The following is a 27,525-nucleotide window of genomic DNA, read 5'->3' as shown; positions in this document are numbered from 1 at the left end:
TGCCGTCTCGGCAGGCCTTTGCTTTATTCGTTCATCGAGTTATGTACATTCATCGCATATATGGTATACGTGATAGAAAAATAGATACATCATTATACGAGAGGTCGCGTGCGAGTATCGCTTCCTCTGATATCACAATTGCGTTGTTTGATACGTATCAATATATAAATTAATAGGCAGACGTAGATATCGTAACTTCCTCGTGAGCATCCCAGAACGGAAATCCCCGGATCACTAGCGTTCCATCTCCTTCTCTATCTCTTCGACCCTGGAACATTCACAGGCAAGGTCACTCCATTTGATCAATTTTTGCATGACCTCACGGGAAAGAAAGATTAGCTTGCAGTAGACAAATTAATTGTGAACGCCTAAAACTCTAGCAACGTGAGCAATTGTTGCAGCAGCAAAAAAGCTACCGAAGCTAATCTTTCTTCCCGTGCACCAAAATATGCATGATGAATGCTTACGTGCGCGGCACGTCCGTCAGGTTCTCCACTCCCGTTTCCGTGATGAGAACGTCGTCTTCGATTCGGACGCCGCCGAAACCGCGGAACCTCTTCAACTCTTCCGCCACGAGGAACTTGGCTTGATCGGGATTTTCCAGAGCCGCATCGAGTAACTGGAGAAGACACAATTCTACGTAAGTAGTCGTGAACTCAATCGTAGAAATTACTCATTAATTAATGCGTCACAATTTATTGTCTCTTGAGAGGAAAAGGATACTTCTTGACTTGCGTTTCTTATTTAAATCAATACATATTCACAAACGTTACTTAGACTTCACGTATCATCCAGAGTGATTTCGTTCGTCCGATGTATTTTATCATCGAACGGCAAGTTCAATTGTACGAACAGAATTGACATGTTGGCAAACACAACTCGGGATCGGCCAATTTTCCAATAATTCCTTGAATTCTTTTCAAATGCAATTTCATCCATGTCCTCTTATTGAATAATCACACGAAAAGAGAGAAAGTATTTTGCTTTTTTCTTGTATATGTAATTCGTTCCACAAGTTGGAACTGTATTATTTCCCCTGTCTTTAAATCTATATACCAAGAGGGATTTGTTCCCGTTAATTGAGTGTGTATGTGTGAATAAATAAACAAATAATTAATTATCTGTACGCAGTCCACGAAATAGCAGCCGGGTTCTATCGTGAGAACCATTCCAGCCAACAAGATGCGAGCGGTCCTCAGCTTTCTAAGTCCCGGTTCCTTGGAACGTTCCGGGTGATTCGGCAGGTATCCACCGACGTCATGGACGTCCAGTCCCAACAGATGGCCCAGCCCGTGCGGCTGAAAGACCTCGTTCAGACCCGCCTTTATCATGTCCTCGACGTCGCCCACTAGCAGTCCGCCCTCCTTCAGCGACGCCAGCACAACTCGGTTCGCCAATAGGTGCATGTCCGTCCAGGCGACACCCGGCTTCGCGGCCGCGATCACTGCGTCACGCGCCTTCAGCACCGCGTTGTAGATCAGCTTCTGGTCCTCGGTGAACTTGCCGCTGATCGGAAACGTGCAGGTGATGTCGGCCGCGTATCCGCAGTAGTTGCCGCCCATGTCGAACAAGCTGTGGGAGCGTGAAAAGGACAATTATTTTTCCTTTCTTCTTCAGTTTAACTTGTGACTCCAGCAATCCTCACATGCCGAACGTCATTTTCAACAGATTATTCATTATATTTAGTTATTTAATTAGATGGCTAGTTTTAGAGGATTAAATCGGTTATACTTGCCGAAACAAGCGCGTATTTCAAAAAATATTCACCGAAGAACTTGTGTCACGGGAGCATGTGTGCACGCTATGACCGTCGGACAAAGGGACAATTACGCAACGCTCAATGAGGCCTGTTACACAAGAAGTCGTATGTCGCTGTGGGAACGCTGCCCGGTAAACATCAACCAACGGAGTAACACTACATCAATACTATTATAAATTTCCCACTCAGCCTCTCTACACGGCCATCTCCGATAATTAATAACTCGAAATTTTGCCTGATTGTTTGCAAAATGATAAAGGACTTTTTTTATTCACCCTAACCTGAACTACAAATATATGAGGGATAAGACGGCTTGTGTCCGTAACACATGCGTGTAAGATACATTGTTGGGCGAGAAATTATAATATCGATGCAACGTGGTTGTTAATTGAGATTTACCGGTGAAAGAATTTCTTTTTCGAATACAAGTCCTCTTACTATCGGCTGCGTTCCAACATACGACTTGTTGTATAACAGGACTTAAGGCCAGGCTCTACAGAGGCGTAAACGTAGCTGTGAGTAAAATGTCGTAAGACGCAAACTACTGCCGGTTGTAAAGTGTGTTGTGAAAAATGACTGAATTTCTTTTCATCTTTTACAACTACGACAGCGTAAGAGCCGACTGCGATCAGATTGCTGTCATGGAAATGAGCGGTGATGATAACCACATTCTGATTGGTTGGCGTAATCAAGTTACGACGTATCTTTGCTCCATATGTAGGTTAATAGGTTGCACAACATTCACTACTACTCTCACATATCCTACGTCTACGCCATTGTGGAACGGCCTTTAGCGTGCCTCCGATTGCAGAGAATACATCTCTGGAAGTTCCGAAGGTCGCGGGACAGAAAATGGTTCCTCTAACGGATTCCTCCTCACCAGATATCTCCGTCTTCGATAACTTTGTCGTTCGGAGAGCCGGCATGGCCGTAGTGCAGTATGGACGAGTTGTGACCGGATCCGCAGATGCACGTGTAAGACACGTGTCGGCATCCTCCCGTGTGATATACATAATGGGAGAACGTGGACTCCCCCTGATATTCCATCATTCCCGGGCGCATAGTGCGCATTACGACCTTGTGCGCATCCGAGCTTATCTTGCACACGTATCGCAGTACCTTGATCTCTTCGGGCGACTTTATCACTCGACTGTAAAAAAAGCAGAGAGAGAGAGAGAGAGAGAGATTTATGAACCAATCATCCCTCGAAAACAAATCGACACGGAGAAAAATAATTCCGCTGTTGTAGCGAAATCATATCATTGCTCTAATTCTTGCATATTCATTGCGGCAGCGATAAAATTTAGTTAGCATGATCAAATTAGCATACTCGTAATTGAAGCAGAAACAGTTTCGTTGCTGGAATTGGAAAAATATTCCGCTGTGAGTGAATTTGTTTTTGGGAAAATGTTAATTTGCCGTTGGAACGAAACGGCGCTTTTTTACACGTTCGTTTTTACAGCAAAATAAATGGTGGATTCGACAATAAGTACTTCTAACAATCGCCCTGCTGTTCGTATAGTAACCGACAGATTTTGCTGCGACAGCGAGTTATTTTTCTGTGCACTTTTACAAGGAGATGTTTTTATTTCGCTCGAATGTACAATGTCCCCGTAGTCGAAGAAAAAGAAAGGCAGAAGTTACATTTCGTTCAATCGCGATCTCAGCCGTGAATTCGCACGCGGCTCACAATGCGTCTTCGACGGAGTCTAGACTCTGCGACAGATAAGACGTCAATTTGTCGCGTTGACTCGCGAGTTCCGTCAGTCTTGCGTAATCCAAACACGCGACTCGAAAGCCCAGTTTTCTCATTTGCCTCTTCCTCATCACCTGCGGACCTATCAGATGCCGACTGTTCCGGCAATAATACTCGGGCAGGTGTATCAAAATCGCGGTGTTGATGTTTCTCTTCTTATGCAGATCCAAGTTGAAGACCGGCGTCGACTTGACGAGCGGATGGATCAGAAGGTCCGAGATGTAAAAATTGATCAGGGGCAGTTTGCTCAGAGCGACTGCCCTGCTCAACTTGTGCTCCCCGCCCACCAGGCGCCCTAACGGCTTGTATATCTGACTAACGATACTTCTGATCCTCACGTCTGCGCTCAGCAACTTTGTGCTTTTGTCTATGTTAATCGGACTGCCCTGGTAATCCTTACACTCCAACGACATGGTTGTGTCGAACAGTATCAGTTTGGTCTTCAGCCGATTCACGACGGGCGCGTCTCGTTGGATCTGCAGCCTGTTCAGCAGGTACGAGCTGAAGACCTTATCCAGGAACTTGACGGGGTATCTCTCGAGATACGTGCAAGAGAGAAGAATGTCCAGAGTGTCGCTCAGCTTCAGTTCGGCGAATCTCACGGACAGCACCTCGTCGAAGATCTTCCAGAAGACCGTCGGGTCAGGCGGCTGAACGTTCAACGAGCCGAACGGCGTCAGCACGGAGGCCAACAGGGACGGCGAAACGTCCATCCCGTTTCTCACGAAGTACCTGCCGCACTCGGCGAGGATGCGCGAATTTCGGACCTTCAAACCCTTGCAGTAGTCCATGATGGAAGCCACTAAATCGGCGTCCTTCATCTCGCCGCCCCGGACCGTCACGTATCTCTCCAACGCCTGTTCCACGTTCTCGTCGACGTGGCTCTTCGTGCGCAAACTGCGAACGAAATCGGCGAGGTTCCTCTCGCCCGAGCTGGTCATGCTCACGCTCGCCCACTTGCTGGCGCTCGACAGACACCTGTTCGGCGGCTCCTTCCCGTGAAAGCAGTCCAATATGTCGGCCATCTGGGAGCCGTTCAGCCTCAACCATTGCTCCGAGAGCTTCCTCTCCAGAATCGTCCGCACCATGTTCTTGCTCTGCCGGAAGTACTTGAGCGACTTGAACAACGGCACCAGCATGTCCGGCTTGATGTCCCGCTCCCTGCACGCCAGACCCATCCACAACAGGTCGATGCAGTTTCTGTACTTGGGCTCCTTGTAAGAAGCCAAGAGGCGCATCAGTCTCATCAGCTGCGACACCGTGAGGCTCCCATCGGTAGCTCGGACAGTGGCTTCGTTGCACAGCCAGTCCCTGTAAACGTTCCTCGCGGGGCTGAATCGGTCCCTCTTGAGCGCCCTGAGACCTTGCAGTATCACCTCGTTGTCTTTGCTCTTGACGATCAGACTCACAAGCTGTCGCAAGATGGTGTCCCTGTTGACGGCTTCCGAGAACGATCGCTCGCTCGACAGAGCCTTCCGGTAAGCGTGCCAGCCGTTCTCCAGCTCCAAGATCCTCCTCAGACCCTGAAGCGCCATGCGGCAGTTTATCTCGTCAGCTATCTTGGTCTTCAGTGAAGAATAAGTCTCCTTGCCCGAAGTGATCGCATGCAGAAGCCGTTCCGCGTCTGTGCTCTTCAGATCTTCGGAATAGAAGAGCACCGCCGTGCCCTCGTCGGTTTCTATGCTGACGCTCTTCTTCTTCGACGTGTCGTGGGTGGAAGGAATATCTTTTCCTCGCTTGTCTTTCTTAAATTTATCGAGATACCGGCTATTCGGCATCGGCGTTTCGACGGGTCTCTTGCTGGTAGTAGTGTCGCAGAAAGCCTCGACATCGGTAATTCTCCTGACTATTACGGGGACTTCCTGTATATGGGCGCCTTCTTGGGCGAAAATCGTCGTCTGACGCAACTGTGCCCCGCTTGGATCGTGCGTGCTCGACTCGAAGCGTCTCTTTTGAAATTTCGATGCCAGACCACGCAGTTGCATAAATGCTCTCCCCGTGAGAAACTTTCCCCGGTCTACGCGGCTCGAGATTATCATCTACAATATAACAGCTGGGACTGAAATAATCCGACGTAGTGAGTTTTCTTTCCTTTACCTTTCCGCATCGTATTACCGCGTTACGGACGTTATTCGGTGATTTCCCTGAGAAAAAGATGTATCGTACGGAAGCATTACAGTTAATTGAGACGCCGCGGTGTTGTCACGGCGAGAGAAAACTTTCACTCTGAATTATATTTTGAAAAGAAAAAAACAAAAATGTATAAAACGTGTGCGGCGACACAGATGTGTAATTGGTACTTTGAGCCAGCTAGAAAGCTGTCAGGAGTATACCGATGCGGTGACGTGTGCCGCTTGCATGAGCCGACCAGCCGATGGCGACACTGATTCCTTCGGGCAATTGACACGCGATGAATAACAAAAACTGAGCGTGGCGAATGTGTCAGTTTCTACGGTGGCGCGTTTCGCATTTCACTCGTGTGTTGCATTATAATGAAATTAATTAATTACGCAAAATTACATCACAATGATAATTAACTCGATACATTTTATTATACATACTTAATCATTTACGTGACCTCCCCCTCATTATTCTAATATTCGGTATTTTATTATTGTTTAATTTCTCTCCCCTCTCTCGCGTTCAAGAATGAAAATTAAAGGACGTTTTTATGAGCAACTGACGCGTACTCACCATTCGCATATTTCCGGGTACAAGATACTATTATTCACCTCGAATCTACGAGAAGAAGAATTCGGAAGATTAACTCATCTTCGCCAGTCACGTCGTACCAGGTATGATTCACTTCGTCATACTTACTCGGCGATACCGTCGAAGACCGCTTCGCGCGCGCACAGTCCGCTATCGCTGTTTTTGCCGCTCTGTAAAGAGAATAAGCAAAGCGACGGTCATCAAGAAATCGGCATCATAGTCTTTGTCGCCCAATGACGCGCTGTACGCGTGATATCGCGGGTCAAAGTAAAAGTGACCTTATGTAATACCACCGATCCGAGCCGGAATAGAGAAAGCAAACGGAAACGGAACGAACGTATCTGTGTCATCGATTTCTACTGTCTCGCGGAATACATGCGCGATGACGCCGTGTTTTCGGCATCGATGAATAACAACGCTCGATATGTATTCGGCGTTATTGATAGAAGCGTATGAGTAGAGTACTCGAATATCTCCCGGATATCTCGAGTCATTGATAAAGTGGCCTAAGTGTTCACACGGATATTCCAGAAGCTGGGGATGATAAGCGCAAGAATGAGGCGTTTATTTTTTGCCCGTCAGCCCGTTACTCGAAATCGATGGCACAAAATCTCGGGCTATTTCGCAATCATGGTAAATACCACGGCTAGAAATTATATTGAAGTTTCGAAACTTTGAATACGTCGAGTAATACTATCCCGCGAGTAAATCACCGCTGGAAGGAGTTACTCGTTAGAAAGCAAGGTCGATTTTCGCGCGATACGGGCCGCAAAGAGACAGGCCCCGCACAATGACGCGATTTTGCGCATACGTCCGCGACATTAGAGAAAACATTAATCATTTTTCGCTGACTAACGCATAAAAATATTCAACCGGCTCGAACGGAGTGGCAAGCAACACACACACATACATACATTCGGCCGTGAACACGCCAACGTCGGTATTTGTTGCATCGGATATTGCAAAAGGTCGTGCAGTACACGTGCACGTGTCGATAAAAATACGCGGCAGCAAAAATACGTGTTCGTAATATGATCGTAATTAGTGTTGCGCTGTGCTAGAAAGAGAGACAAATATTTGTCACTACTCTGACAGTGTCGGAGCTGGTATAAAACTTATACAATGACGAAGCCGCTCTTTACCAATGAACAGGTCAAACATGTCATTACCGAGAACCGGATGATTGCGACTCCTGATATCGCGATTGTATAATGAAAGGAAAATAACAAAAAATAGAAAATGTATATTTTGCTTGCTCGTTTACATCTGATTTTAAACTACTTGAATATGTTAATTCACAAGAGAACAGTTAATAAACGCTCTCTTTCCTCCTTCCCAACCCCCGGCCGATATTAATATTAATACGTCTCTGTTTTGTGCGCTAGTTATTACACAGGTTATTTTGCAAAAGTCATGTTCGCTCGTGAGTATTTATCAACATTGTAAATATATTCTGCTTATCTTGTCCTGCGGCACGTGTAAATTTCATCTCCGCGCAACACTTGGCCGTGGTTGCGTATGCGTAAGTCCGCCGGGCAATACAGTTGCTATAAGCATGAAAGGTTGCATTGTGACTCGCTCGCTCGTCGATTATACCCGTGCCTATTTCTGCCAGGCTTGAACCTCGGCATTAATCTTGCGCCTGGCCGGGATCATGATGTAACGTCGGTGACCCTATAGTTCCCAAACTTGTCTCATTTGCCATGCAGACATGCCCCGTCTATCAGTAATCATACATAACTACTGCGTATCGACCGCGTACGGCTATCGCTACACTCGCATACGACGATAGTGCCGTAGCGACGAACTTCAGCGGAATCGCGCGCGCGCGCACGTCGAAAATACCGAGCCCGCTTTTTCGGGGGCGACGACTTCCTCGGAACTCGACTGGGTGGTCGATCTCACGTATTTTAGAATCATCGAGTCTTCGGAAATCGTCCGGATTTACTTAAGCTCTGAAGAATCATTATATAGAAAATTATATAGAAATTATATAGAAAATGTCATAGGATAAGTGAATGATATATGCATTGAAAAAAATTGCTACGTTAAAGTAAATATTTGCTAAGGAGTATTGGAGTAGTTTATTTTATTTGGATCAAGCAAATATTACTTGAGTTTAACACTTTTTTTCCCTCTAGTATGCTACATTCGAGCAATATTTACTTGATCCAAATGAAATAAACTACTCTAATACTTCTCATAGCAAATATTTACTTGAACAATTTTTTTCACTATAGAATTAGGTAGTGATAAAATTGAAAAAGTGAGGACGATATGGGACGATGGATTAGATACAATTAAAGATAATACATTGCGGGAATTATGGAAGGAAAGAGAAAAAGAGTTGAGGAAGAGAAAAGAGGAGAGAAATAATAATGAGTGGGAAAGGAAAATAAGTAGAAAAATGGGGAAGAGTAAGGAAAAATTAGAAGAAAAAATCTTCAGGGGTTAGTGCAAGAAATATAAATAGGAATAGAGGTTGAGTAGGAAAGGATAAGCAGGTAGACATAAAAGGCCGTGTGTGTGTATGTGCGTGCGTGCGTGTGTGTGTGTGTGTGTGTGTGTGTGTGGGCGCGCGCGCGCTTAAGTTCTCTGAAGAGCGGAGATTCAATCTTCTCGCTAATCGTTGTGACGTTGATTTTGCAATTTTCCGTTCACGGCCCTACGCGACAACGTACCAGCGTGTACAACATTCACGTGGCTTTAGTTATGTTTTCCCAGCCGGCATGAATCATTCTATTTCCACTGGTATTTATCGGCCATTAAATCGTCTTTGTCAGGCATGAATATCGCATTATCAAACGGGCAATCGGCTTCGCGAGTATTATTTGCAAACAATATTCCGCGGCGTAATTATTGACAGAGGCGCAAAGTAATTTCGTATTAGCGCTAACGCGGTTATTTAATATCGTCAGAATTAACGGCAATTAGCTCGCTCTTGTTCTCATCTCGTTGCGAATGAAATGGGAGACGCCGGTGAACTGTGATTAGGATCGTTTGATTCTACATTGTAGAGAACTCCATTAATGCTGTCCCGTTCCTTAGACATAATAACATTGAAGATTTTCGATCAGGCGCGTTATTTTGGAATTTCTGTGTATCGTGATTACTGAATTGGAGAATTGTTATCGATTCATCAAATTGTCGAGTCATGATGTACAAGTAACGCTTCTGATTGGGAATTTTCGATGTTACACGGTACAAAATTTTGTGTTACATTTAATACGAAGTGAATATGCTGAAAAGTAACGCAAACGTTAGGTCAAAAATTAACACGAAATTAACATACATAATACGTTAATCGAAGTACAAAAAGTATTCTATCACTTACACATGTTGAATATTGACTCGACATAAAATATTGAGATAACATACGCACAATATGTTAAAATACAAATATGTTAACAATTTTAAAAAATAACACAAAATTAAAAAAAATTTTCCGATTTTCACGCATATTTTGAAATGTTTTTTACTGCGTACACAGTAGAAAATTTTGCGTAAAAAAAAAACGGTGAGATTTTGCGTTACTTTAACAGGGGAGTATGTTAAAAGGTACACAAATATTTGAGTGGACCGTTTGTGACACAAAATTGTTTACTGTGTATGCTCAGGGAATGGGACAGCATTGATAGTGTCCGCGCTGTACAATATTCAGTCGCACTGTTAATCTTCAAAAATAAACCGGATCAAAGATTGAGCGCGCGCTCTGAAGTACGAGGGGAGAAGATCTCGATCGCGAAGCGTTGCGTCAAGTTCACACTTGACCAAACTACGATCGACGAGGCTTCTGCGCGCATCTCAAGTCCGCGCGACTTTGATTCACGTGAAAAGGCCAGCGTTAGGTAAATCGGACCGCACGATAGCGATGTTCGCGTGGCGAGGTCGTGAGCAAACGGGTGAAAAAAGAAAACAAGTAAAACTCCGCAAAGTCATCGTAACTATTTATACGTCCGTAAGCTCGAACGCGATGACGTGAGCAGTTGCATAAAAAATAACGCGAAGTCTTGAAATCGCCGTTCGCGTAGCGCGAGATGACCCCGCGATCTCTCTCTCTCTCTCGCGCGCACCGGCCGCCGCGCTTGATTGTACCGCATATTTCAAAATAGGGCAAGACAGTCAGTCGCGCGGACACGCCTGAAACGAAGCCGCTGGGCATCGATCTATGTCAGTCGCCTTTCAGCAAAATAACACTTTCTACGGAGCTATTAAATATTGATTTTCCCGACGCGGCGGTCCGATTTATGGAACGCCACTGAAAATAGGGAGAGATGATTCAAGGCCGGAGTCTACATGGCGGCATGAGGCCGGGACTTCGTCGGGCTTTGTGTTAACCAGCACGAACCGGAGCCTGGAAACGGGTCCCGAGCCATCAGCAAATAGTAGAAATAGCGAAACTCCCCCTCGCTCGACTTCTTCTTCGCTCAGTCGGCGAAGATAATTCGCGCACGAGACGAAATACCTTACAATGTTGTTGAGTGTCTTGTTTTCGTCGCGCGCAAAGCCGGCTCAGCGCAACACGGTAAATGCACGTCCACGTTGCCCGACGTCCCCTAATTACTCCACTTTTCTTTTTCCGACAAACTATTATATCGGCCCGATACTGTTGTGACCTAAAAAAAACCGGCGCGCTATCGTTCCAAGTTACAGTCGCCTCGTGCAAATTTGTTGCAGTGTGTAAAATCGGTGTCTTAATTTAAGGATGTCTTGTCTTCATCATTCGAAATAATGAAAAAGTGACGAAAACATCACAAATTGATGTATATCGCATTTAGAAGTGCTACCAAAAGTAATTCAGAGCAATTCCGAACGTAATTCCGCTTGATAAATACTAAATTTATCAGTGGCAGCTTTAATGCGTCACTGAAAATGCGGAACTAATGGACGATGCGTCCTTAAAGCGACTTCTTACGACATCGTCGGTGCATCGGTAACATCCGGGTTTTCCGATCGATCTGGTTTCGCTTCGGACTAGTATCGACAGATCGCTCGTCCGATTATCCTCGCCTGACCGAACGAAAAACACGGTAACGTACGCGACACGATAACACGCGGTTCGCTACAAGTCGATGAGTAATCGCTAGACACGACTTTTGAAAAACATCTCTCCGTTCACAGCTGACGGTGTTTCCTGGTTTTCGCGTAAACCATAGGTATCATCCGCCGCGTTTGCGCGCCGCGAGAATCGAAACGCTTTAAATTGCTCTAAATTGTGTTCCCGCGCAGCATTAGCAAAATTAGTTCCGCGAATTCGCCGAATATCTTGACGAGCGCGACACACAAAGGTCACTCGCACGATCCGGGCACGTGAACGACGACAATCGTGAAAAATGGATATGTGTGTCAGCTGCGAACTGGTACACAGCGGAGCCGTGAGCAAAGGGGAGTCGCAAAATCTGGTTCTGAGTCAGCCGGAAAAAAAATATGTAAACGAATTCGGCTGACTGATATTTTATGACTCGTTTCCGTCATTTCCGCGGACGCGCGTCCGAGAAAATTTCATGCGAGAAAATGCGGAAAAGAGCGTGTCCAAGAGAACGCGATGCTCGCGCTCACACTTCCTCCCTTCGTCGCGCGGGCCCGATCTTAGGAAATTGGCCGCGATTTACCACGATCGCGGCACAGCTAGCTATCGTTATCGATGTCAAGGACAATTCGACTGAGTGTCTCGCACCGGCAGATTTCAATGCTGGAGCGGAACGAAAATCGAAGAGCGGCACCTTTCGCCGTAACGTGCGGCGCTCTCGAAGTTTTCGCGTACATTTTCCCGAACAACGAGGAAATGCTGTCGCGCGCACCAACTTACGTAATTATCTGTCGATGCTTTGCACTGAGAAAATTCAATAAACCGACCGGCCGAGGCGTTGTTATCAGCGTCATCTGAACGCATTTTCCTTCCAAATATCCGAAAATCAAGTACCTTCGAGACTACATTTAATCGCAATAGGTCCGCCATGTCTTTCCGAGTTGACGTAAAAATCTATTTGCAGTGTCGCATATTATCTGATTAGCATTTCACGCACGTAGCAAGCCCGTATAGTTCGGCTTTCTTTCTTTCTTTCTTTCTCTCTCTCTCTCTCTCTCTCTCTCTCTCTCTCTACTAACTAAAGCAAATTCGAAGTAACTCTAGTCTATACACTGTTGTACACACGTATCAGTGCGTTCAACGACTCAAGTTATATTTCTTTACGCTATGATTGCTTTTCTACGTCTTCTTCATTTCATTTCTCATTTATCTTTCTTACAAATTTACTAGTTATTTTCTTTGTTTACCTACGTGTCAAAAGACAGCAACTATTTTTCTTTTCAAGAATTTTCTCTTCGAATTTTTCTTTTTCTCTCGTTCTCCCTTTTATTTTAAACCTACACAAAAAAAAACAGATTAATCTTAAATCAAAAATAGATATATTCTTATATATTATAGGAATGTTATAATCTTCTCAGAAGATTTTTTTTCTAATTTGTGATTAGATTTTTATTAATGCAAGTATCGTTTGAACTCAATTAAAAATCTTCTGAAAAGATTACAATATTCTTGCTTAAACATGACAATATCTATTTTTTTCATTTAAGATAATTTGTTTTTGCGTTTTTTTATAATTGATTTATAATGACTTTATTTCTATTATTGTGCCATCTCATCGATATACTTATCGTTTATATGTATATTCTAAATCCTTAGAGGACTTGACCTAGGATTATAATAAACTCTCCCCTCCTCTCCTCCTCTTTCTCGTAACGCGAGCACGGTCACCCAGTTACGTTGTCATTGATGCACCGTGGCTGGAAACAAATTGCCGCCGCTTAGATAACAACCGGTTGAAAAATTCATCGGCTATTTTTCAACGGCGAACGCGCGAGCTATAAACGCGATATCCGTGTCAGAGCGGAGACGACGAGCGGAGAAGCGCGAGCTATGTAAATCGCCGCGAATCAGTCGCCACTGCTGCCAGGCAAGAAGTCGCAAATGTGACAGATATTCCGTATTCTCATGCTTTATCGCTTATCACGTTCGCCGGGATAAAGTGTTGCGTACGCGACTCACCTAAACGCTCATTTTTCTTTTTTTTCGCGTAAATTCCGGAACCTCGGACCGCGCGCCGCCGCTACGTATGGCATCCTTCGACGACGGAAAATTTTCATTAAAGTCGGGACCAGCCGGCTTATAAATTAGAACCGAGAGAGAGAGAGAGAGAGAAAGAGAGAGAACAGAAAGCACGGTAAACGGTATATGAGGAGAGCCGAAGGTAAGATGAATCGCCCCCGTCCTTTGATCCCTCCTAATTTTTCCGTCGTCCCTTCGCGCGAACTGTATTCCGCCGGGAAATTTACGATCGCGATAATAACGGCGGCGGTAAAACTGTGATATCTAAACACGTGGGACGCGTTGTGTGCGCATTTGCGTTAACGAAAACGCGTCGTCGAACGGAGCCAAGCAGCGCGCGAGAAACGTATTCTGAGATTCTGCTAGATCAACCGTAATTCTAATCCGCGTAGCAACAGGGCGGAATTTAGAGAAGCGCGCGCAAGAATCTCGCGAGGTGCCTGGGATATTATACTCGCGCGCGGCAGATTTTTGCAACATCCATTTAGCGCGCGCGCGCGCCCCGCACGGAAACAGGATTGGTAAGTCATCCGGAGTAAAGGCGACACCAAACGATGCCCTCACCTCGGCGGATATTCGCCGAGCCGTGACAGACGTCGCATCGCGTAAATGAGGCGTGCTCAACGGCGCTCTAATTGGGGACGACAATGCGGCGAAATTTATCATCGCGTATGCACGCACGCAGGCGCATCTGCATTCGCCGAATGTTCGGAGGGCGACGCGTCTGGAGCCGCCTTAACACGAGCGACTCGCAACCCAACAACCAGTCGGCCGACGCAACTTTCTCGACACATTGTAGAGGCAGACAGTCGCGAAGGAGGCGAAGGTAAACGTCACGAGGCATGCCGTGGCGGATCGCTTATTGCGAGACACGCACACACATTCGCACATACACGCAGAGTAAGGTGCTCAACCTGCGAGTCAACCTCTATCTCTCTGTCTGTGATTACTCGCCGAAACAAGCTTTTCGGTGGTAACTTCGCACATCACGGATCCCGCCACGCCTTTTCTGAAAACTTCCTCTACGGGTGCAGTTTGAAAACAGGTAAGGAAACTTGAGACGAGCTTTATCTGAAATCGGCGGAAATGTACAAATATTTGTGCACGGTCTGCGTGTAATGTTGTATTGGTAATCAAATATAAATTCTTCTAGCTGGTGTGTGTGTATATGCTGTATAGTTAACAAGAACGAAATATACATATATATAGAAAAAAAAAATTAAATGTAAAAACTATAATCTTAGCTATGCAAATTCATTCGTGTACCTATCCCACAAAAATAGCGACATCAGGAAGTTTACGTCAAGTGAGAGCGACGAATTGCAAAAGAAAAAGTACAAGAGAAAGGAACTCGGAGACTAATTTGACCGAGAAAAATTATTACTGAGAAGATTCGCGGAAATGCACGAATGTGCGCGCACGGTTCGCGTAATGAGTTGACGACACGGTAAAAAGTTTCGTATTAAGAACGGTGACCCACATTTTTGTGTTACTTTGCACAAGGTGATTTTATGTTAGAAAGTAATATGTTAACAAGGCGAATACGTTAACTCGACATATTTGTGTATTCTTAACATGTTAAAATAACACGAAAATTTAGGTGGATACCGTTTGTAACACTAAATCATTTACCGTGTGATAAAATATAAATTCTCCCAGCTAGATGTGTGTAGCTCGGAGAAAAGCGACGGCCGTCGCCAGCCACGGATTCACATCCCACGTTTAAACGTGTCGAACACGGCCGTGTCCGATCTTATTTTCACAGGAGCAGAGAAAACTCGGAATCACGCTCGGACTGAGTCGTTACGTACGACGAGCGCGCGGAGCGCATTGTTCTCGGGTCAAGACAATCCCCAAGTTGAGCACTTTCTCCTGCTCGAGGAGAAGGCAGGCGGGCAGGAAAGCAGCGCGCGAGCCACCGAAGAGCCACCAACGAGCGTCCATCTGTTCCCAAGCGCGACTTACCAACGTGAGCAAAAGGTGCGCTCGCTTTTCCTTCAGCACGGGCGCAATCTCGTCGGTGTAGTGGGCCTCGTCCACCTCGTATCGCTCCTTGAACTCCTCCAGAGTACGCAGCCTGCCCTCCCAAATCGCATATTCGGGCGGTAACCTCGGTACAAAGAGGATCGAGGTGCCGGCGGCCAGGTCGAGAGCGCCGTAGCATCCCGGCTCCTCCACTGCGAAGCACCATTGGAAGAACGACTCCTGATAAAGAGGACAAATAAAGTGAGATACCAGCACGGAAGTCGCAGCGGTGAACAATGTTGAATGATGGAGAGGATTCGGAAGAGATGTCGCGTAATAAATGTAAAAACGCTTGTTGCTGCCTGGCATTATTTTTTTCCCCTCCTTCACACATTTCCGCTCTCGAAATCGTCGGTCCGCGAGATACGCCTTCGCTCGTCACGCGGAGATCTCGAGCATTCGTGCGAAAAAAAAAAATTCGAAAATGCGAGAATAAGCAGAGCTGAATGAATTAACTTTCTTCAAAAATTAATGGCCTGTCAATCGCCTGATGACAATCATTTCAGTTAAATGAAAAGTTACATTTGGCGAGAATTAATTATAAGTTGAGTTGAGTTTGAAGCAACTTGTTAAAATTATTTAATAAATTAAAATTGTCTTCTATACGTATAGTTTAGAAGAATAGTTAGTTTAGGTTAACATATAGTTTTGCATGATCAACTTTTAACTCAAGTTAATTCACCCAACTTTGCGAATAAGTGAGTATCGCTACTCCGGAGAACGCATTAAAGAGGCGATACTTTTTTTTTTTAATGGAGAATATCGCGAGACGACTGTTTGTACAATTGAAAGGAAGAAAAAAGATCAGCGCTCAGCGTTGCGTAGCCTTCGCGACGATACTTGTATCGCGCGATTCCGCGTCGCAACGGCCGCTCTTACAGTCGAGTTCCCCAGCGAGAAATCGAACGTCGTGATATTTATCCCCCGACTTCCCCAAACAAATAGGTCATCACGCGATATTACGTGAGAAATCGATGCTGCCTCGGCGATCTCGGCAGCGTCGATCGTATTCCGGCCGTGTTTGAGCTGATACTGCCGGGCCACGTCATCGAGCCGATGCCAGGCACCAGTCGGTCCCCGTTGCGGATTTTTCTCGACGACTTAATAGACGACACGATGACGACGCGAGGTATTCCGGGGCATGTCGGTCTCTTGTTTTCCGAAGCGGCGAGGGACACGGATCGCCGGCTTCGAAGGGACGACGGAGGGACCGCTCTCGGTTTTCGTACACGGTCAATCGCGACGGCTCCTCCCCCTGTTTTCCCCTCTCTCTCTCTTTCTCTCTCTTCCTCCGTTTCTTTCAAGCGCGTTAAAAATACTGCGGCGAATTCGCGATCACACGACCGGACCTCGAATCCTCCACCTCGGCGAAGACGCTTCGAAAAAGCTTGTACAGGAAACAGGATTACGCCAAGTGCATCCGCACGCCTCGACGCTTCCTCACGGAGATGAACGAAGCGGAAATGCCGCTCCCCGGTTTTCTATTACTGTTTAGCGTCGCGTTTTTGCACCGGGAGACGAGAGCCGCCGAAGTCACGACGACGAGGAGGAATCTCTCGCGGGCCCCGAGAAGAAACCCGTCCCCTGTTTTGTATCGATAAATTCCGCAATCTTTACGACCTCCGAGCGGAGCGAAATTCGCAGACTGGCAAAAAGCGGACCAGCCACGGCAAAAACTGCAGGAAAAGCGATAACTCACCGGCCGCGACGAATATTATTTATCCCGGAATTGCTCCGGCAAACACTTCCCAATCTTCATTTCGATCCCCGGCTGTGTTATTTCGCGAGTGGAGGATCTCTTTCGGGACTCACGCCTAAAAAATATTTAAAACGAAAAAGAGAGCGCGAGATCGGCGGTCGGAGAGTCGGAGAGGAAGGGAGGACGAGGAAAAACAAAAGTGCGGCAGGTGTGGTCAACAAACAGAAAACGAATTTGCTATGTAGACAATGCTGCGATATCGCGTCTTCGGCAACAACGGGGTCGAGTCGTTGTCGTTGGTTTCGAAAAATCCGGCAGGTCGGAATTCCAAGGATGAAGCGATAAGAAATGAGCCCGTGCGAGTAACGCGCGTTGCGCCCTGTGTTTGGGTTCAAGAGCTCTGGGCTCTTCTCACTCTCTCCTTCTCTTGGTTGCTCTCGTTTCCGCCCGATGCTGGGAAAGACGGNGGGGGGGGGGGGGACAGAACGTCTTGAGAACGATCGGCCATCAGGTCAACGCGCTCTCGGCACAGCCAGCAGGTATTATCTTAAAGGAACTGTATATATATATCTATATATATAGATATACACATCCGTACGGATGACGCGTATACGCGCGGCCAAGTATTTTGTATGCATGTGCGTGCCGACAGAAGAATGTTCGTGTCTATCGCTTTACATGTAAGTTGTACATTACCGCACGGTTAACGTTTAATGTTAGCGTTAACGGATATTTCTTTTCTGTTTTTTTCTCTATCTCTCTCTCTCTCTCTCTCTCTTTACTTCCCTACTTGTCTCGTACGCACCATCCCCGCGGATTGTAATGCGGTAGCGTAGAACGCTTGTAACGATTATGACTGCTACGAAATCCCTCCGTCGTATTATTAATCTGGAGATTATTCGTTATTATGACTGGTTCTCTCTCTGTCTCGTTGAGAATAGCGCGGTCGGACAGGTAGAGTGTCGAGAATACATACGACAACGGTGGATTAAGGCACAGCTGCATTAAGAAAGGATCCGACGACGTAAGGGTCGCCGTATTGATCGCAACATCGCGCAACAATAGCGGCACGATATCGAATTCAGCACGAGTACGTCGCCTCAACTGTCGCGAGCGAGCGAACGAGTGAGAGAGAGTGAGCGCGCACAAAGAAACGCGGGCAGCTATTCGCCAAATTAGAAACTGGAACACTTTGATTGCATGCATGTAGGGTGTCCCAAAAGCGCCAGATATCCCTCCAACCGCGGACACCGGGTGACGCGAATTTCGCCGGCGACCCTTCTTCCTTCCCGCCCGGAGATCCCACGGAACGTCGTAGCTCGACGCGCGTATTTCTCTCTTTTATACTCGCGAGCGTCTCATTGAGACTGAGACGCTCGCGAAATGTGAATTGAATCGTAAATGAAGTCTCGCTCGAGTCATCGTTGCACGGTAAAAAATATTTTCCGCTTGTGCTCAAGTCGGTCCTCATTGAAATTTTCGTGTCTCCTCCTTGTTAAATTTCTAACGTACCCGCATTAATTTAATTTCGTATACATTGTGTTTATGTTATCTCAATATTTTGTATTGAGTCGATATTCAATATATATAAATGTCAAATAACATTTTTAATGTTAAAATAATTCATTGTATACTTCAGTGTCGATAAACGTTCATCAATTTTGTGTTAATTTTTAACATAATATTTGTGTCACTATGTTAAACTGACACAAAAAGTTGTGTGGACCGCTCGGGATACGTGAAATGTGTAAAATTTAACACAGAATTTTTTACCGTGTGCGATTAGACAAGAATCAAATTTTTTTCAATATTCCGAGCTCGGCGCCAACGTCGCACGGGAAGATCAACAATGACGCAAGCGTAGCGCGAATTCAAGCCGGTCTGGAATATCTCGAGATAATGTCCTCGTTCTTCTACTCGCCGGCTGTGAGAAGGTATCACCTAATTCGATCCGGGCTCCGTCGCGTTTTTTACTTGTTACAAAACCATCTTCGTCGGCGAAAAATAATCCAGGTCGCAATTCGAACGCCCGCGTTTCACGCCCGAATACGGGCTAAATGAGGTCTTGCGCGTAATTATCAATCCGCGATAAAGTCGGATGTGATCTGTGTATTAAATCGGGAATCGAATGTTTGACGCTGAATGCACGGTTCTAGCAGAAACTGCTAATCGAACAATGTAGCTCCGTTACATCGTACGTTAAGGGGGCGAAGTGAGTCTGATAAGAATTCAATGAAACTTGCACTAAGTATGAAACATATTGAAATGTTATGCAACTGCCCGTGCAATTAGAAAAAGACCATTCAAGAGCTGAGATATTTGCAGCTCAAATTGACACTTTTTAAGTTCCTTAAAGTTTAGCGCGTCCCCTTGACCCGCGCCTCTGAAAATACGACACTGAGCCTTACAAACCTCCTTAATTCTACGACTCGTCAATTCGAAGACGACGCACGCGAATGAAAATAGAGATTTCCAAGCGACTTGAGGTAGAAATGGAGGTTGTAATGTCTGGGTCGCGCGAACGAACAGATGTCTGGTGAAATAACGGGTGAAAAAAATCAGATTTTTTGGCCGACTGATGATCGCACGAGTCGTATACGGCTCGAAACAATCGTGGCTAGGCACCGAACAAAGAACGCGTGTGAGCGACCTGGAATACGGATGGACGAACGAACGGTCGTGTATTTTTTCTAAAGAGAGAGAGAGAGAGAGAGAGAGAGAGAAAGAGCCGTCCGAACGGTACCTCGGCTTCTAGCAAAGCGAGTTTTAAAGGCAATCTGCCAGAGCGTGCGGAGCGTCGTGATCCGCGCCAGGACCGTGTCGATTTGGACTCGTCGCTGTCGTCGTGCTCGTAGTCGATTTTCGGCGACTCTCGTGCTTCGACGAGGAACGCCTTAGCGACGACGTAAACGTAGCGGAACCTCCATTTACCAGAATAGTCTCGGACAGCGGGAGCCGGCTACTAGTTCATGTAAAGCGGGAGTTCACGAAACTCCTGAACGCGTCTCCCGGCGGAAATTCTCATCGTTCTCGCTTCAACTTGATTTGTATTATTCACGTTGGATAATTAAGAGAACGAATAAGAGTTAACGAAGCGAAACAATCGTCCGTATGGAAAGAAGGAGCGATGTGTGCTCGCGCGTTTATTGCGTTCTTATTGTTTCGTAAGAATTCTGCAACGAATTCGTGTCACGTGACACGAGGTACATCAGATAATAATATTTGATATCAACATCCTCGCCTCGGCGAATTACCAGATATACCAGCTGCCGGAGAGACTTGAATAAACTTGTACTACAATGATACGGCAAACACATTGAGTTAGCACAATGCGAGACAATCTGTGAGATCTGCCTCCCCCTCTCTCTCTCTCTCTCTCTCGTAACGCACTAATTTCTTTTCTTCTACTGCGCGCAAATTTCTTCCCAATATCTCGTCGATTTTATTATTGCGTGCGGTGTCGCCACGTAACGACACGTATTAGCCGCAACACCAGTGTTTCCCTCCCCCGGAGTTTACAATTATCTAAATGTTATGTCATTTGTACATCGTCTAGTTTCAGCAGTGAAATATAGATTATCAATTTTCACCTGCCATACATTATTTCACACGCGGACAGTCATCCATCGGATCGTTCTTATCGATGACTAATTTCGCCAACTGGTGCGCGCCAGTCGAGACACGCCACTTCGACGATAAACAATCCGAGTGCGGCGAATTAAATTCGCGCGACATCGGTTCTTCTTCGTCGAGAGATAAATCTAATGAACTTTCTCGCGTTGATGAGCGTTGCGGCTGTCGAACACTTCGCGGCGAAAAGTTCAATTGTCTTTACGATCGTTACCGTGAACGCTGGTACGCGCGACAAAAATAGCCGTAAAAGTTGGACCACGTAATTGCGGTTGAATCTCCGGACTTCCCGTCCACCATTGACCGCGATCGCGGACTTTGACTGCTCTTGCAAGGAGTTTCGAAGAGCTCGCGGGAAAAGAAAACAGATCTATCGCTCTCTTTTATAATTCTGAAAGATCGGAAAAATTAGGGTTTTTTTCCCATTTTTCCGCGGATTTCCTCGATCTCTGCCTTAAGGCTGGAAAAATTCGCTTAGAAAAAGCTCACGTGCACAGTAAAAAACGTTGTGCTAAATTTAACACATTTCACATATTCCGAACGGCCTACTCAGATTTTTGTATTAATTTAACACAAGATACATTAAATATGTTGAAAAATAACACAAATATTATGTCAGAAATTAATACAAAATTAATACGTCAATCAATAAGGAAATATAAAATGTGTGTTTTGTTTTTAACACTTACACATGTTGAATATCGACGCAACACAAAATGTTGAGATAACATAAACGATATATTCAAATTGCAAGTGTTAAAATAATACATATTATACTTCAGTGTTAATTAACATATTAATTTTGTGTTAATTTTTTACACAATATTTGTATCACTTTTCAGCATATTCATGAAATTTTTACTGTGCAAATACACATTTAACAGTTTAAACTTCGACGGTACGATAATATTTTTAACAGGTGACTTCTATCTTTGAACAAAGATGAGCACGTAATAAAATAACCAATTCAATTACGTTGTCACCGATCCGGCGAGTGCTGAAGATAATAGCAGTGAATAGGCACGCACCTGTCTGAAGGGCCAGTTTACATCCGTATCGTTGAAGGGAACCTCCTCGCCACCTTGAAGAACAACGAAAGTGCCCTCGGCGGAGACTTCGCTGTTCGTTTGGAGACGCGAGACTAGTCGCTCGCGATTTTCGCGAAAAAGCGACATCGGCACTTTTAATGTGCATCCGGACCTCGAGAAGTGCTTCATGGTGAATCTGCAATTGCATACCAGCGTGTGTAATACAAGTTTCTAATTAAAATTGCAGTTAATGTTACTTTCAAATTTCTCTCTTTCCTTCAATCAATAGGTATGCTGCTTCAGAGAATTCATCGAGGCTTGAACGAGCCTTTAATTGCGATATTTCCTCCCTCCCTCACACGGCCTCAAACTTATTTAGAAATTCTCTGTCACAAGTAACGCGAACATACCGAATGGCACATTACGTTACGATACGCTGCTCGTAAATAATTATTTCGCTTCCGATAATATCGCCGAGACTTTCTAAAAAGAAAGTAGATCCGTCGCGTTTATCGCTCTGCCCGCTTACTCATCGATGCCTCCTGCTTTTGCAGCACCTCTATAGCACGCGCATTTAGGTGACTCGCGAGTGGTTGCATCACGAAAGCGATCAAGCGTTGTTGCACGCACCGAGATTTCTCGCGAAACAGCAGGCGGCAATAATCGTACGTACGATTGAACCATTCCAGGTTTCGTGTGCTTCTCCCGAGCGGCTCTGTCGCGAATCGCGAGTTGAGACGACGCGACGCGCGAGAAGGCGAGAAGACAGCCGGCGAGCGTACTATTTTTAATTAACATGTCCGCGCGACTATTCAACGAGGTGTGGAAATAATGCGACTCTCGGCAACGTCGGTCCGCTGGCGGGTCTCTTCAAAAGAATCAATTGCCGCTCATTAGCTCTACGATCAAACGACGATTAGCATCGGTCGGAATTTTTGTTCGAAAGACCGCGACGATTGAGAAATGACATCCCGTCACCGTGAGAAAGGCAAAAGTCTCGTGCTGCGAGTGAAGTAAGACGGCGGCGTGCGCGCGTTGTACGCGACGATTTGCTTCGGATATTCGGCGGCTAGTAGTAATTACATGACGCGGGCATAAATAGAACCCGAAACGCGACGTCTATTCTCGCGAGGGGAGGAGAGGAGCGCGGCCTCGCACGTATGTATTCGGTTTATATTTAAGCCGTGTCATTGGACGGCTCGCTCTCCTCTTCTTGACTGACACAATTCTTGTCCTGCCATATTCCCCGACGACGAAACGCATGACGGCACACAGAAAACTCTGAGCACGCTAACGAGACACACGCGCGTAATGCGAAGTGTACACCCGCTATATATATATATATATATTTAACCCTTCGGCGGCCCTGTCGGTGCCACTGCCGAGCGTTTCTAAACCACACGAATATATATCAATTCAATCACCCGACGCTTTCAACGTCCGGTTGAAAATCTCGTTCAATCCCCCTCTCAACCTTAACTCGACGGCGATACCCTCTCTCGAAAAGTCACGCGCCACACCCCGTTTCTTATTTTACGATAACCGTCCCCAAACTTCAATTTCAGCGCGAAGAAAGCGCATTTGCGCGCGTCAATTGATCAACTTTATTTTTACTCCCGCACCGAGAGAGAAAAGCGTTACCGTTCAAGTAATGTGGTTACATCCATTAGAGCAAATATTTACTATAAGTAAAAATATAATTGATTATATGTAATGTGATATTTCCTTCGTGTAAGTAAATATTTACTTGTAGGTGTTGAAACAATTACGACAAATATTAAATTCATATAATATTAAGAGGATATAAGAATTTTGTATTTTTAGAAAATATTTATATATCGGACAGAAAAATCTACATTAAAACCACTACACAGAAAAAAAAACATGAGAGATTCAAGTAAAATATTATCTAAATAAAATATATTTATTTGATCCTAGCAAAATTCATTTTATTCATTAAAAATTTCCTAAGGAGTAATTATTAGAAAATAATTATTTACTTAAATCTAGTATTTTTTCTATGTAGGTTTCTTCAATGAAATGAAAAGAAGCATAATCCCAATAAATACTCTCTTAAACCTAGAACCATTTTATAGTTGCATTCAGTAATTTATTCACAAATAAAATATCACTGCATTCAGGTAAATATTTGTAAGCTATTGAAATATATCTCAACTGATAAAAATATTACTTGATTTACGAGAGGGAAAAACAGGTAATTAATTACGTTTACTTGATTCTAGCACTTCTTCTTCCGTGTGTAAATTCAATTAGGTCGGAGCAAGAGCCGCCGTTTGACACCGAACAAAGCAGAACAGTTCCCGCCACCGATGGAAGAAATGAAAGCATCGTGACTCGAATGCATCGTTGTATCTTCTGTTAACTTTTCGCATAAACACTTCCGCGCAGCTTTCCTCACGTCTGTGTACGAAACACAGCGCTGCAGAACGTTCGACACAGATGCTCTCTCGTCAGTCATGAACATTCTCTCGAAATAGAGTATTCTAAATATAAGATTCGCATATACCGTTGATACGGCTCGATAGTGGCATATTATGCACGCAAAATTCCAAATCGAGCGGTCATGTTCGCATTCGGCGTGAATTTTGTGTAGGAAAAGCAAGTCGTGCATACAACAGTATGTCGTCGCACGTCGATTCCCACAAGCACGTTCGCGAAGGAATTGCGCAGCCGAGACACAATTAGCACAATTGTATACTTTACGAACATTGTCATTGTCNTTAAAAAAAAAAAAAAAAAAAAAAAAAAAAATTGCGTTCCGCGTGATCAAAGGGAAAAATCCGTGCGAGATTATCTAATCTCGCGAGATCGTATCGCTTCTTGGAAAATTTTGTATTTTGCGACGGCCTCTCGTACAAAGTCGCTCTTCGATTCATCGGTATCATTCTTATCGCGATATGCAGGCAGGCAGGCGGACGAATAATGATTATATTGTTTACCGATTGAAGAGAGGACAGGCGCACTACAGACGGCACCAACCGTCTCTCTCCACTCGTTACGTAAACGTTGACATTGAAAAACGCGAGCCGGCGCGCAGCGTCTCTCGAAATTTAGAAGCCTACAAACAACAGCGATAACGATCCACCGTTTTGTTTACCGACGAGATGTACGATGTACGCATTACTCGTTCTGTCTCCGCGCGCACGGCAGCCGATCACACCTTGAACCCCCCCGTTCTACCCCAGTTACGTCATCGGGAATTAGACTGCGGCGAAACGCACGACTTTCTACTACAAATCTCCCAGCGGTGGCTTTTCCACAATTATCAAGTAATGCGCGGGAAAAAGGAATTAGTTGTTCACATATGGTGCAACTGAAATTTAGTTACCAGACTTAGCTTTTAGCCGTGGGAGCTAAAAACACATAGAATTCCCAACAGCGCGTGTAATTGGAATAAATCTTCTTGATTCATTAACGAGATATCACTGAAACTTGCACAGAAAAAAATAATCTTAAATCAAAAATAAATATTTTCATATATAAGCAAGAATATAATAATCTTCTTCTTAGGAGATTTTAGTCTAGAATTGAATTCAAGTAAAAATGACTTGCATCAATACAAATTCGATTCAAGACTAAAAATCTTCAAAAAAATTATAATAGTCTTGCTTATATGAGAATATCTTGACTTAAGACTAATTTTTTTTGTATATTTTAATTATTGAAACAATATGTAATATAATAATTTTTATGATATTTGCCATTGAATAAGAAAATTTTTTCCAATTACGTTGTTGGAATATTTTTTTCCCGTGTATTACGTGAAATTCTTATTTCGTTGTTTGAGCGAACGCTACAAGGCAATGTTTAACTTCGTCGTCTCGACTGAGTAAATCGTAAAGAGATTAAACGTTCGTTTCACAAAAGTTATTAGTCGAAATCATGCGAGAAAAGAAATGACAAAATTTTAGGGGAGAGCGAGAGAGAAAGAGAGACTAATTTCCTCGCGCGAAGTGGGTGACTACGTGCTTTGCATGCGAGCACATAAATTATGCATAATACAAACGTAAACAACGCGTCATTAATTCGCCGCACAAGTCGGGCAACCTAGAAACCTTCTTAAGCAATCGCGTCTTCGACGAAGAAATTCGTTCTTGGTATAAGCGTGTAAACTAAAGACACGTCACGTCCGTCAACAAACGTGCCAACATGTATAGAACATTTCATCATTACTATGTCAACGTTTAATAGCAGTTCCTCAGATAATTCTAAGCGTTGGCATAATTAGTTCCATTAATAAAATAAAATGTCGAGTCTTCAATGCTTTTCAAGTGAGAGATGATTAACGAACCTTAACGGCTGGTAGATAATATTTTTTTTTTAAGTTACGAACAGGATATTGTGCCGCGATAAGAGGTGAGTCACATGACACTGAATGTTTATAAATTTATCATTGCTTCTACGAGTCGGTCTCAAAGAAAAAATAAAACATCGTTCAGCTACGATAAACAAGTCTATCTTACGCCGACAACCATATCGATGGGAAAAAGGGGGCGATATATGTGCGCCCTTTTATCAATGCGCGTTAAATTGTAAGCCGAACGTGGGAACTTTGGTCGTTACATTTCGTTTACGTCCTAATTGCTCCCTGTTTTGGAAAATACTATTAACTCTTAGGTAACATTTTGCAAGATTTTCATCTCCAAGTTATCCAAGCAATTTATTAACGCTGAGCGTTGACGTGGGAAATGCGAACTATGTTCGTTTCAAATGACATTTCTCCATCAAAGATGGAAGAAGTACGAGGTCAATGTAATTGAAGGCTGTCCCTTAATCATTACAACTATTATTATTCCTCCCCTCACTATCAAGGGTCAATCAATCACTGTAAAGAAACCTTCAATTATTTTGGCCTACTAAATGCGACGCCGGAGTTAGAAAAGCGAGGCTTTTATTACGGCCGGCCCAGCCCGTGTTATTACATCTCGTACGAGCGCTGTTATCAAGCAGTCCAAGGGTCAACATGATTCTAACGGAGCGGGCGTCGTCCCGTCACGCATAACCTCAAAATACGGCCGGGGGAAAGCGGGCTCGATCGACGAGCGGACAAACACGAATCGCAGCGCAGGCGATTTCGCAATCCGGCACGAACATTATACACACCAACGTTTCGTGTATCGTTCGTCGTGAAATCGCCGCGCGTTCAGACGCTCGCCCACGACACTCGTCGCCGCTCGTTCGCGGATCACTCGCCGGCACTCTCCTCGCGATTAGAAAACCGATGTGATTTCAACTTTCCACGCTGCAGACGTCGTTTCGCGATTCCAGTCCGGGTAACGCGACCACCCACGGAGAAGATTTACGCGCGAAAATGATTTACGTGGGAAAACGAGCTCGCCGAGACCACTCGACGGGTCTACCGCGCGGAAATGCTCGCGCGCGGATCTACTTTCGCGAAGGGCAACGACACGACGCAATGACAACAAAAACAACGAAGCGATCAATGTGTGTACACGAGATGAACTTACGGTTTGACGCAGTTAGCCTCCGCCATGTTGGTTGTCGTCGGAGAGCAGCGTCCTCACGTCAGTGTGCGTTCCGGTCTTCCTCCCGGTGGCGGTGATCGATAATCAGCGGAGTCGACGGACAAGAACGGTCCAGGTGGTCGATGTGCGAAGCTGTCGGAAATTTATACAAACGTACAACCCCCAGCTTCTATCAGCCGCGTTATCGCGTCGGACTACGACATACTCATCTGACGGATCGGGCCACGGTCACGTGATCGACTGGCGCGCAACCGAGCGTAGCCGATGGTGACCGAGCGCAGCCGAAGCCTCGAACCCAATG

At 45.0% G+C, this 27,525-nt stretch overlaps 2 protein-coding genes across 2 annotated transcripts; both read right to left on the bottom strand.

Annotated features, from left to right (window-relative positions):
* Nucleotides 1–7: 7 nt before the first annotated feature.
* On the bottom strand, nt 8–27,525 carry LOC106741913 (xaa-Pro dipeptidase). The gene is made up of 10 exons (XM_014614346.1): nt 27,430–27,525; nt 27,207–27,356; nt 21,718–21,913; nt 15,301–15,540; nt 6,336–6,397; nt 6,210–6,254; nt 2,640–2,909; nt 1,128–1,572; nt 468–619; nt 8–268 (listed from the first exon to the last, which is right to left on the bottom strand). Exons 2-10 carry the CDS (start codon nt 27,230–27,232, stop codon nt 235–237), a joined length of 1,470 nt encoding a protein of 489 aa, XP_014469832.1. The 5' UTR covers nt 27,233–27,356; nt 27,430–27,525; the 3' UTR covers nt 8–234.
* On the bottom strand, nt 2,909–6,163 carry LOC106741912. Its single transcript, XM_014614345.1, has one exon. It carries the CDS (start codon nt 5,552–5,554, stop codon nt 3,446–3,448), a length of 2,109 nt encoding a protein of 702 aa, XP_014469831.1. The 5' UTR covers nt 5,555–6,163; the 3' UTR covers nt 2,909–3,445.

This window comes from Dinoponera quadriceps, unplaced genomic scaffold (genome assembly GCF_001313825.1).
Source record: "Dinoponera quadriceps isolate SergipeBrazil2010 unplaced genomic scaffold, ASM131382v1 scaffold458, whole genome shotgun sequence".
NCBI lineage: Eukaryota > Metazoa > Arthropoda > Insecta > Hymenoptera > Formicidae > Dinoponera > Dinoponera quadriceps.
The sequence above is the reverse complement of the archived record's forward strand: the minus strand, read 5'-3'. Positions and strand labels throughout refer to the sequence as shown.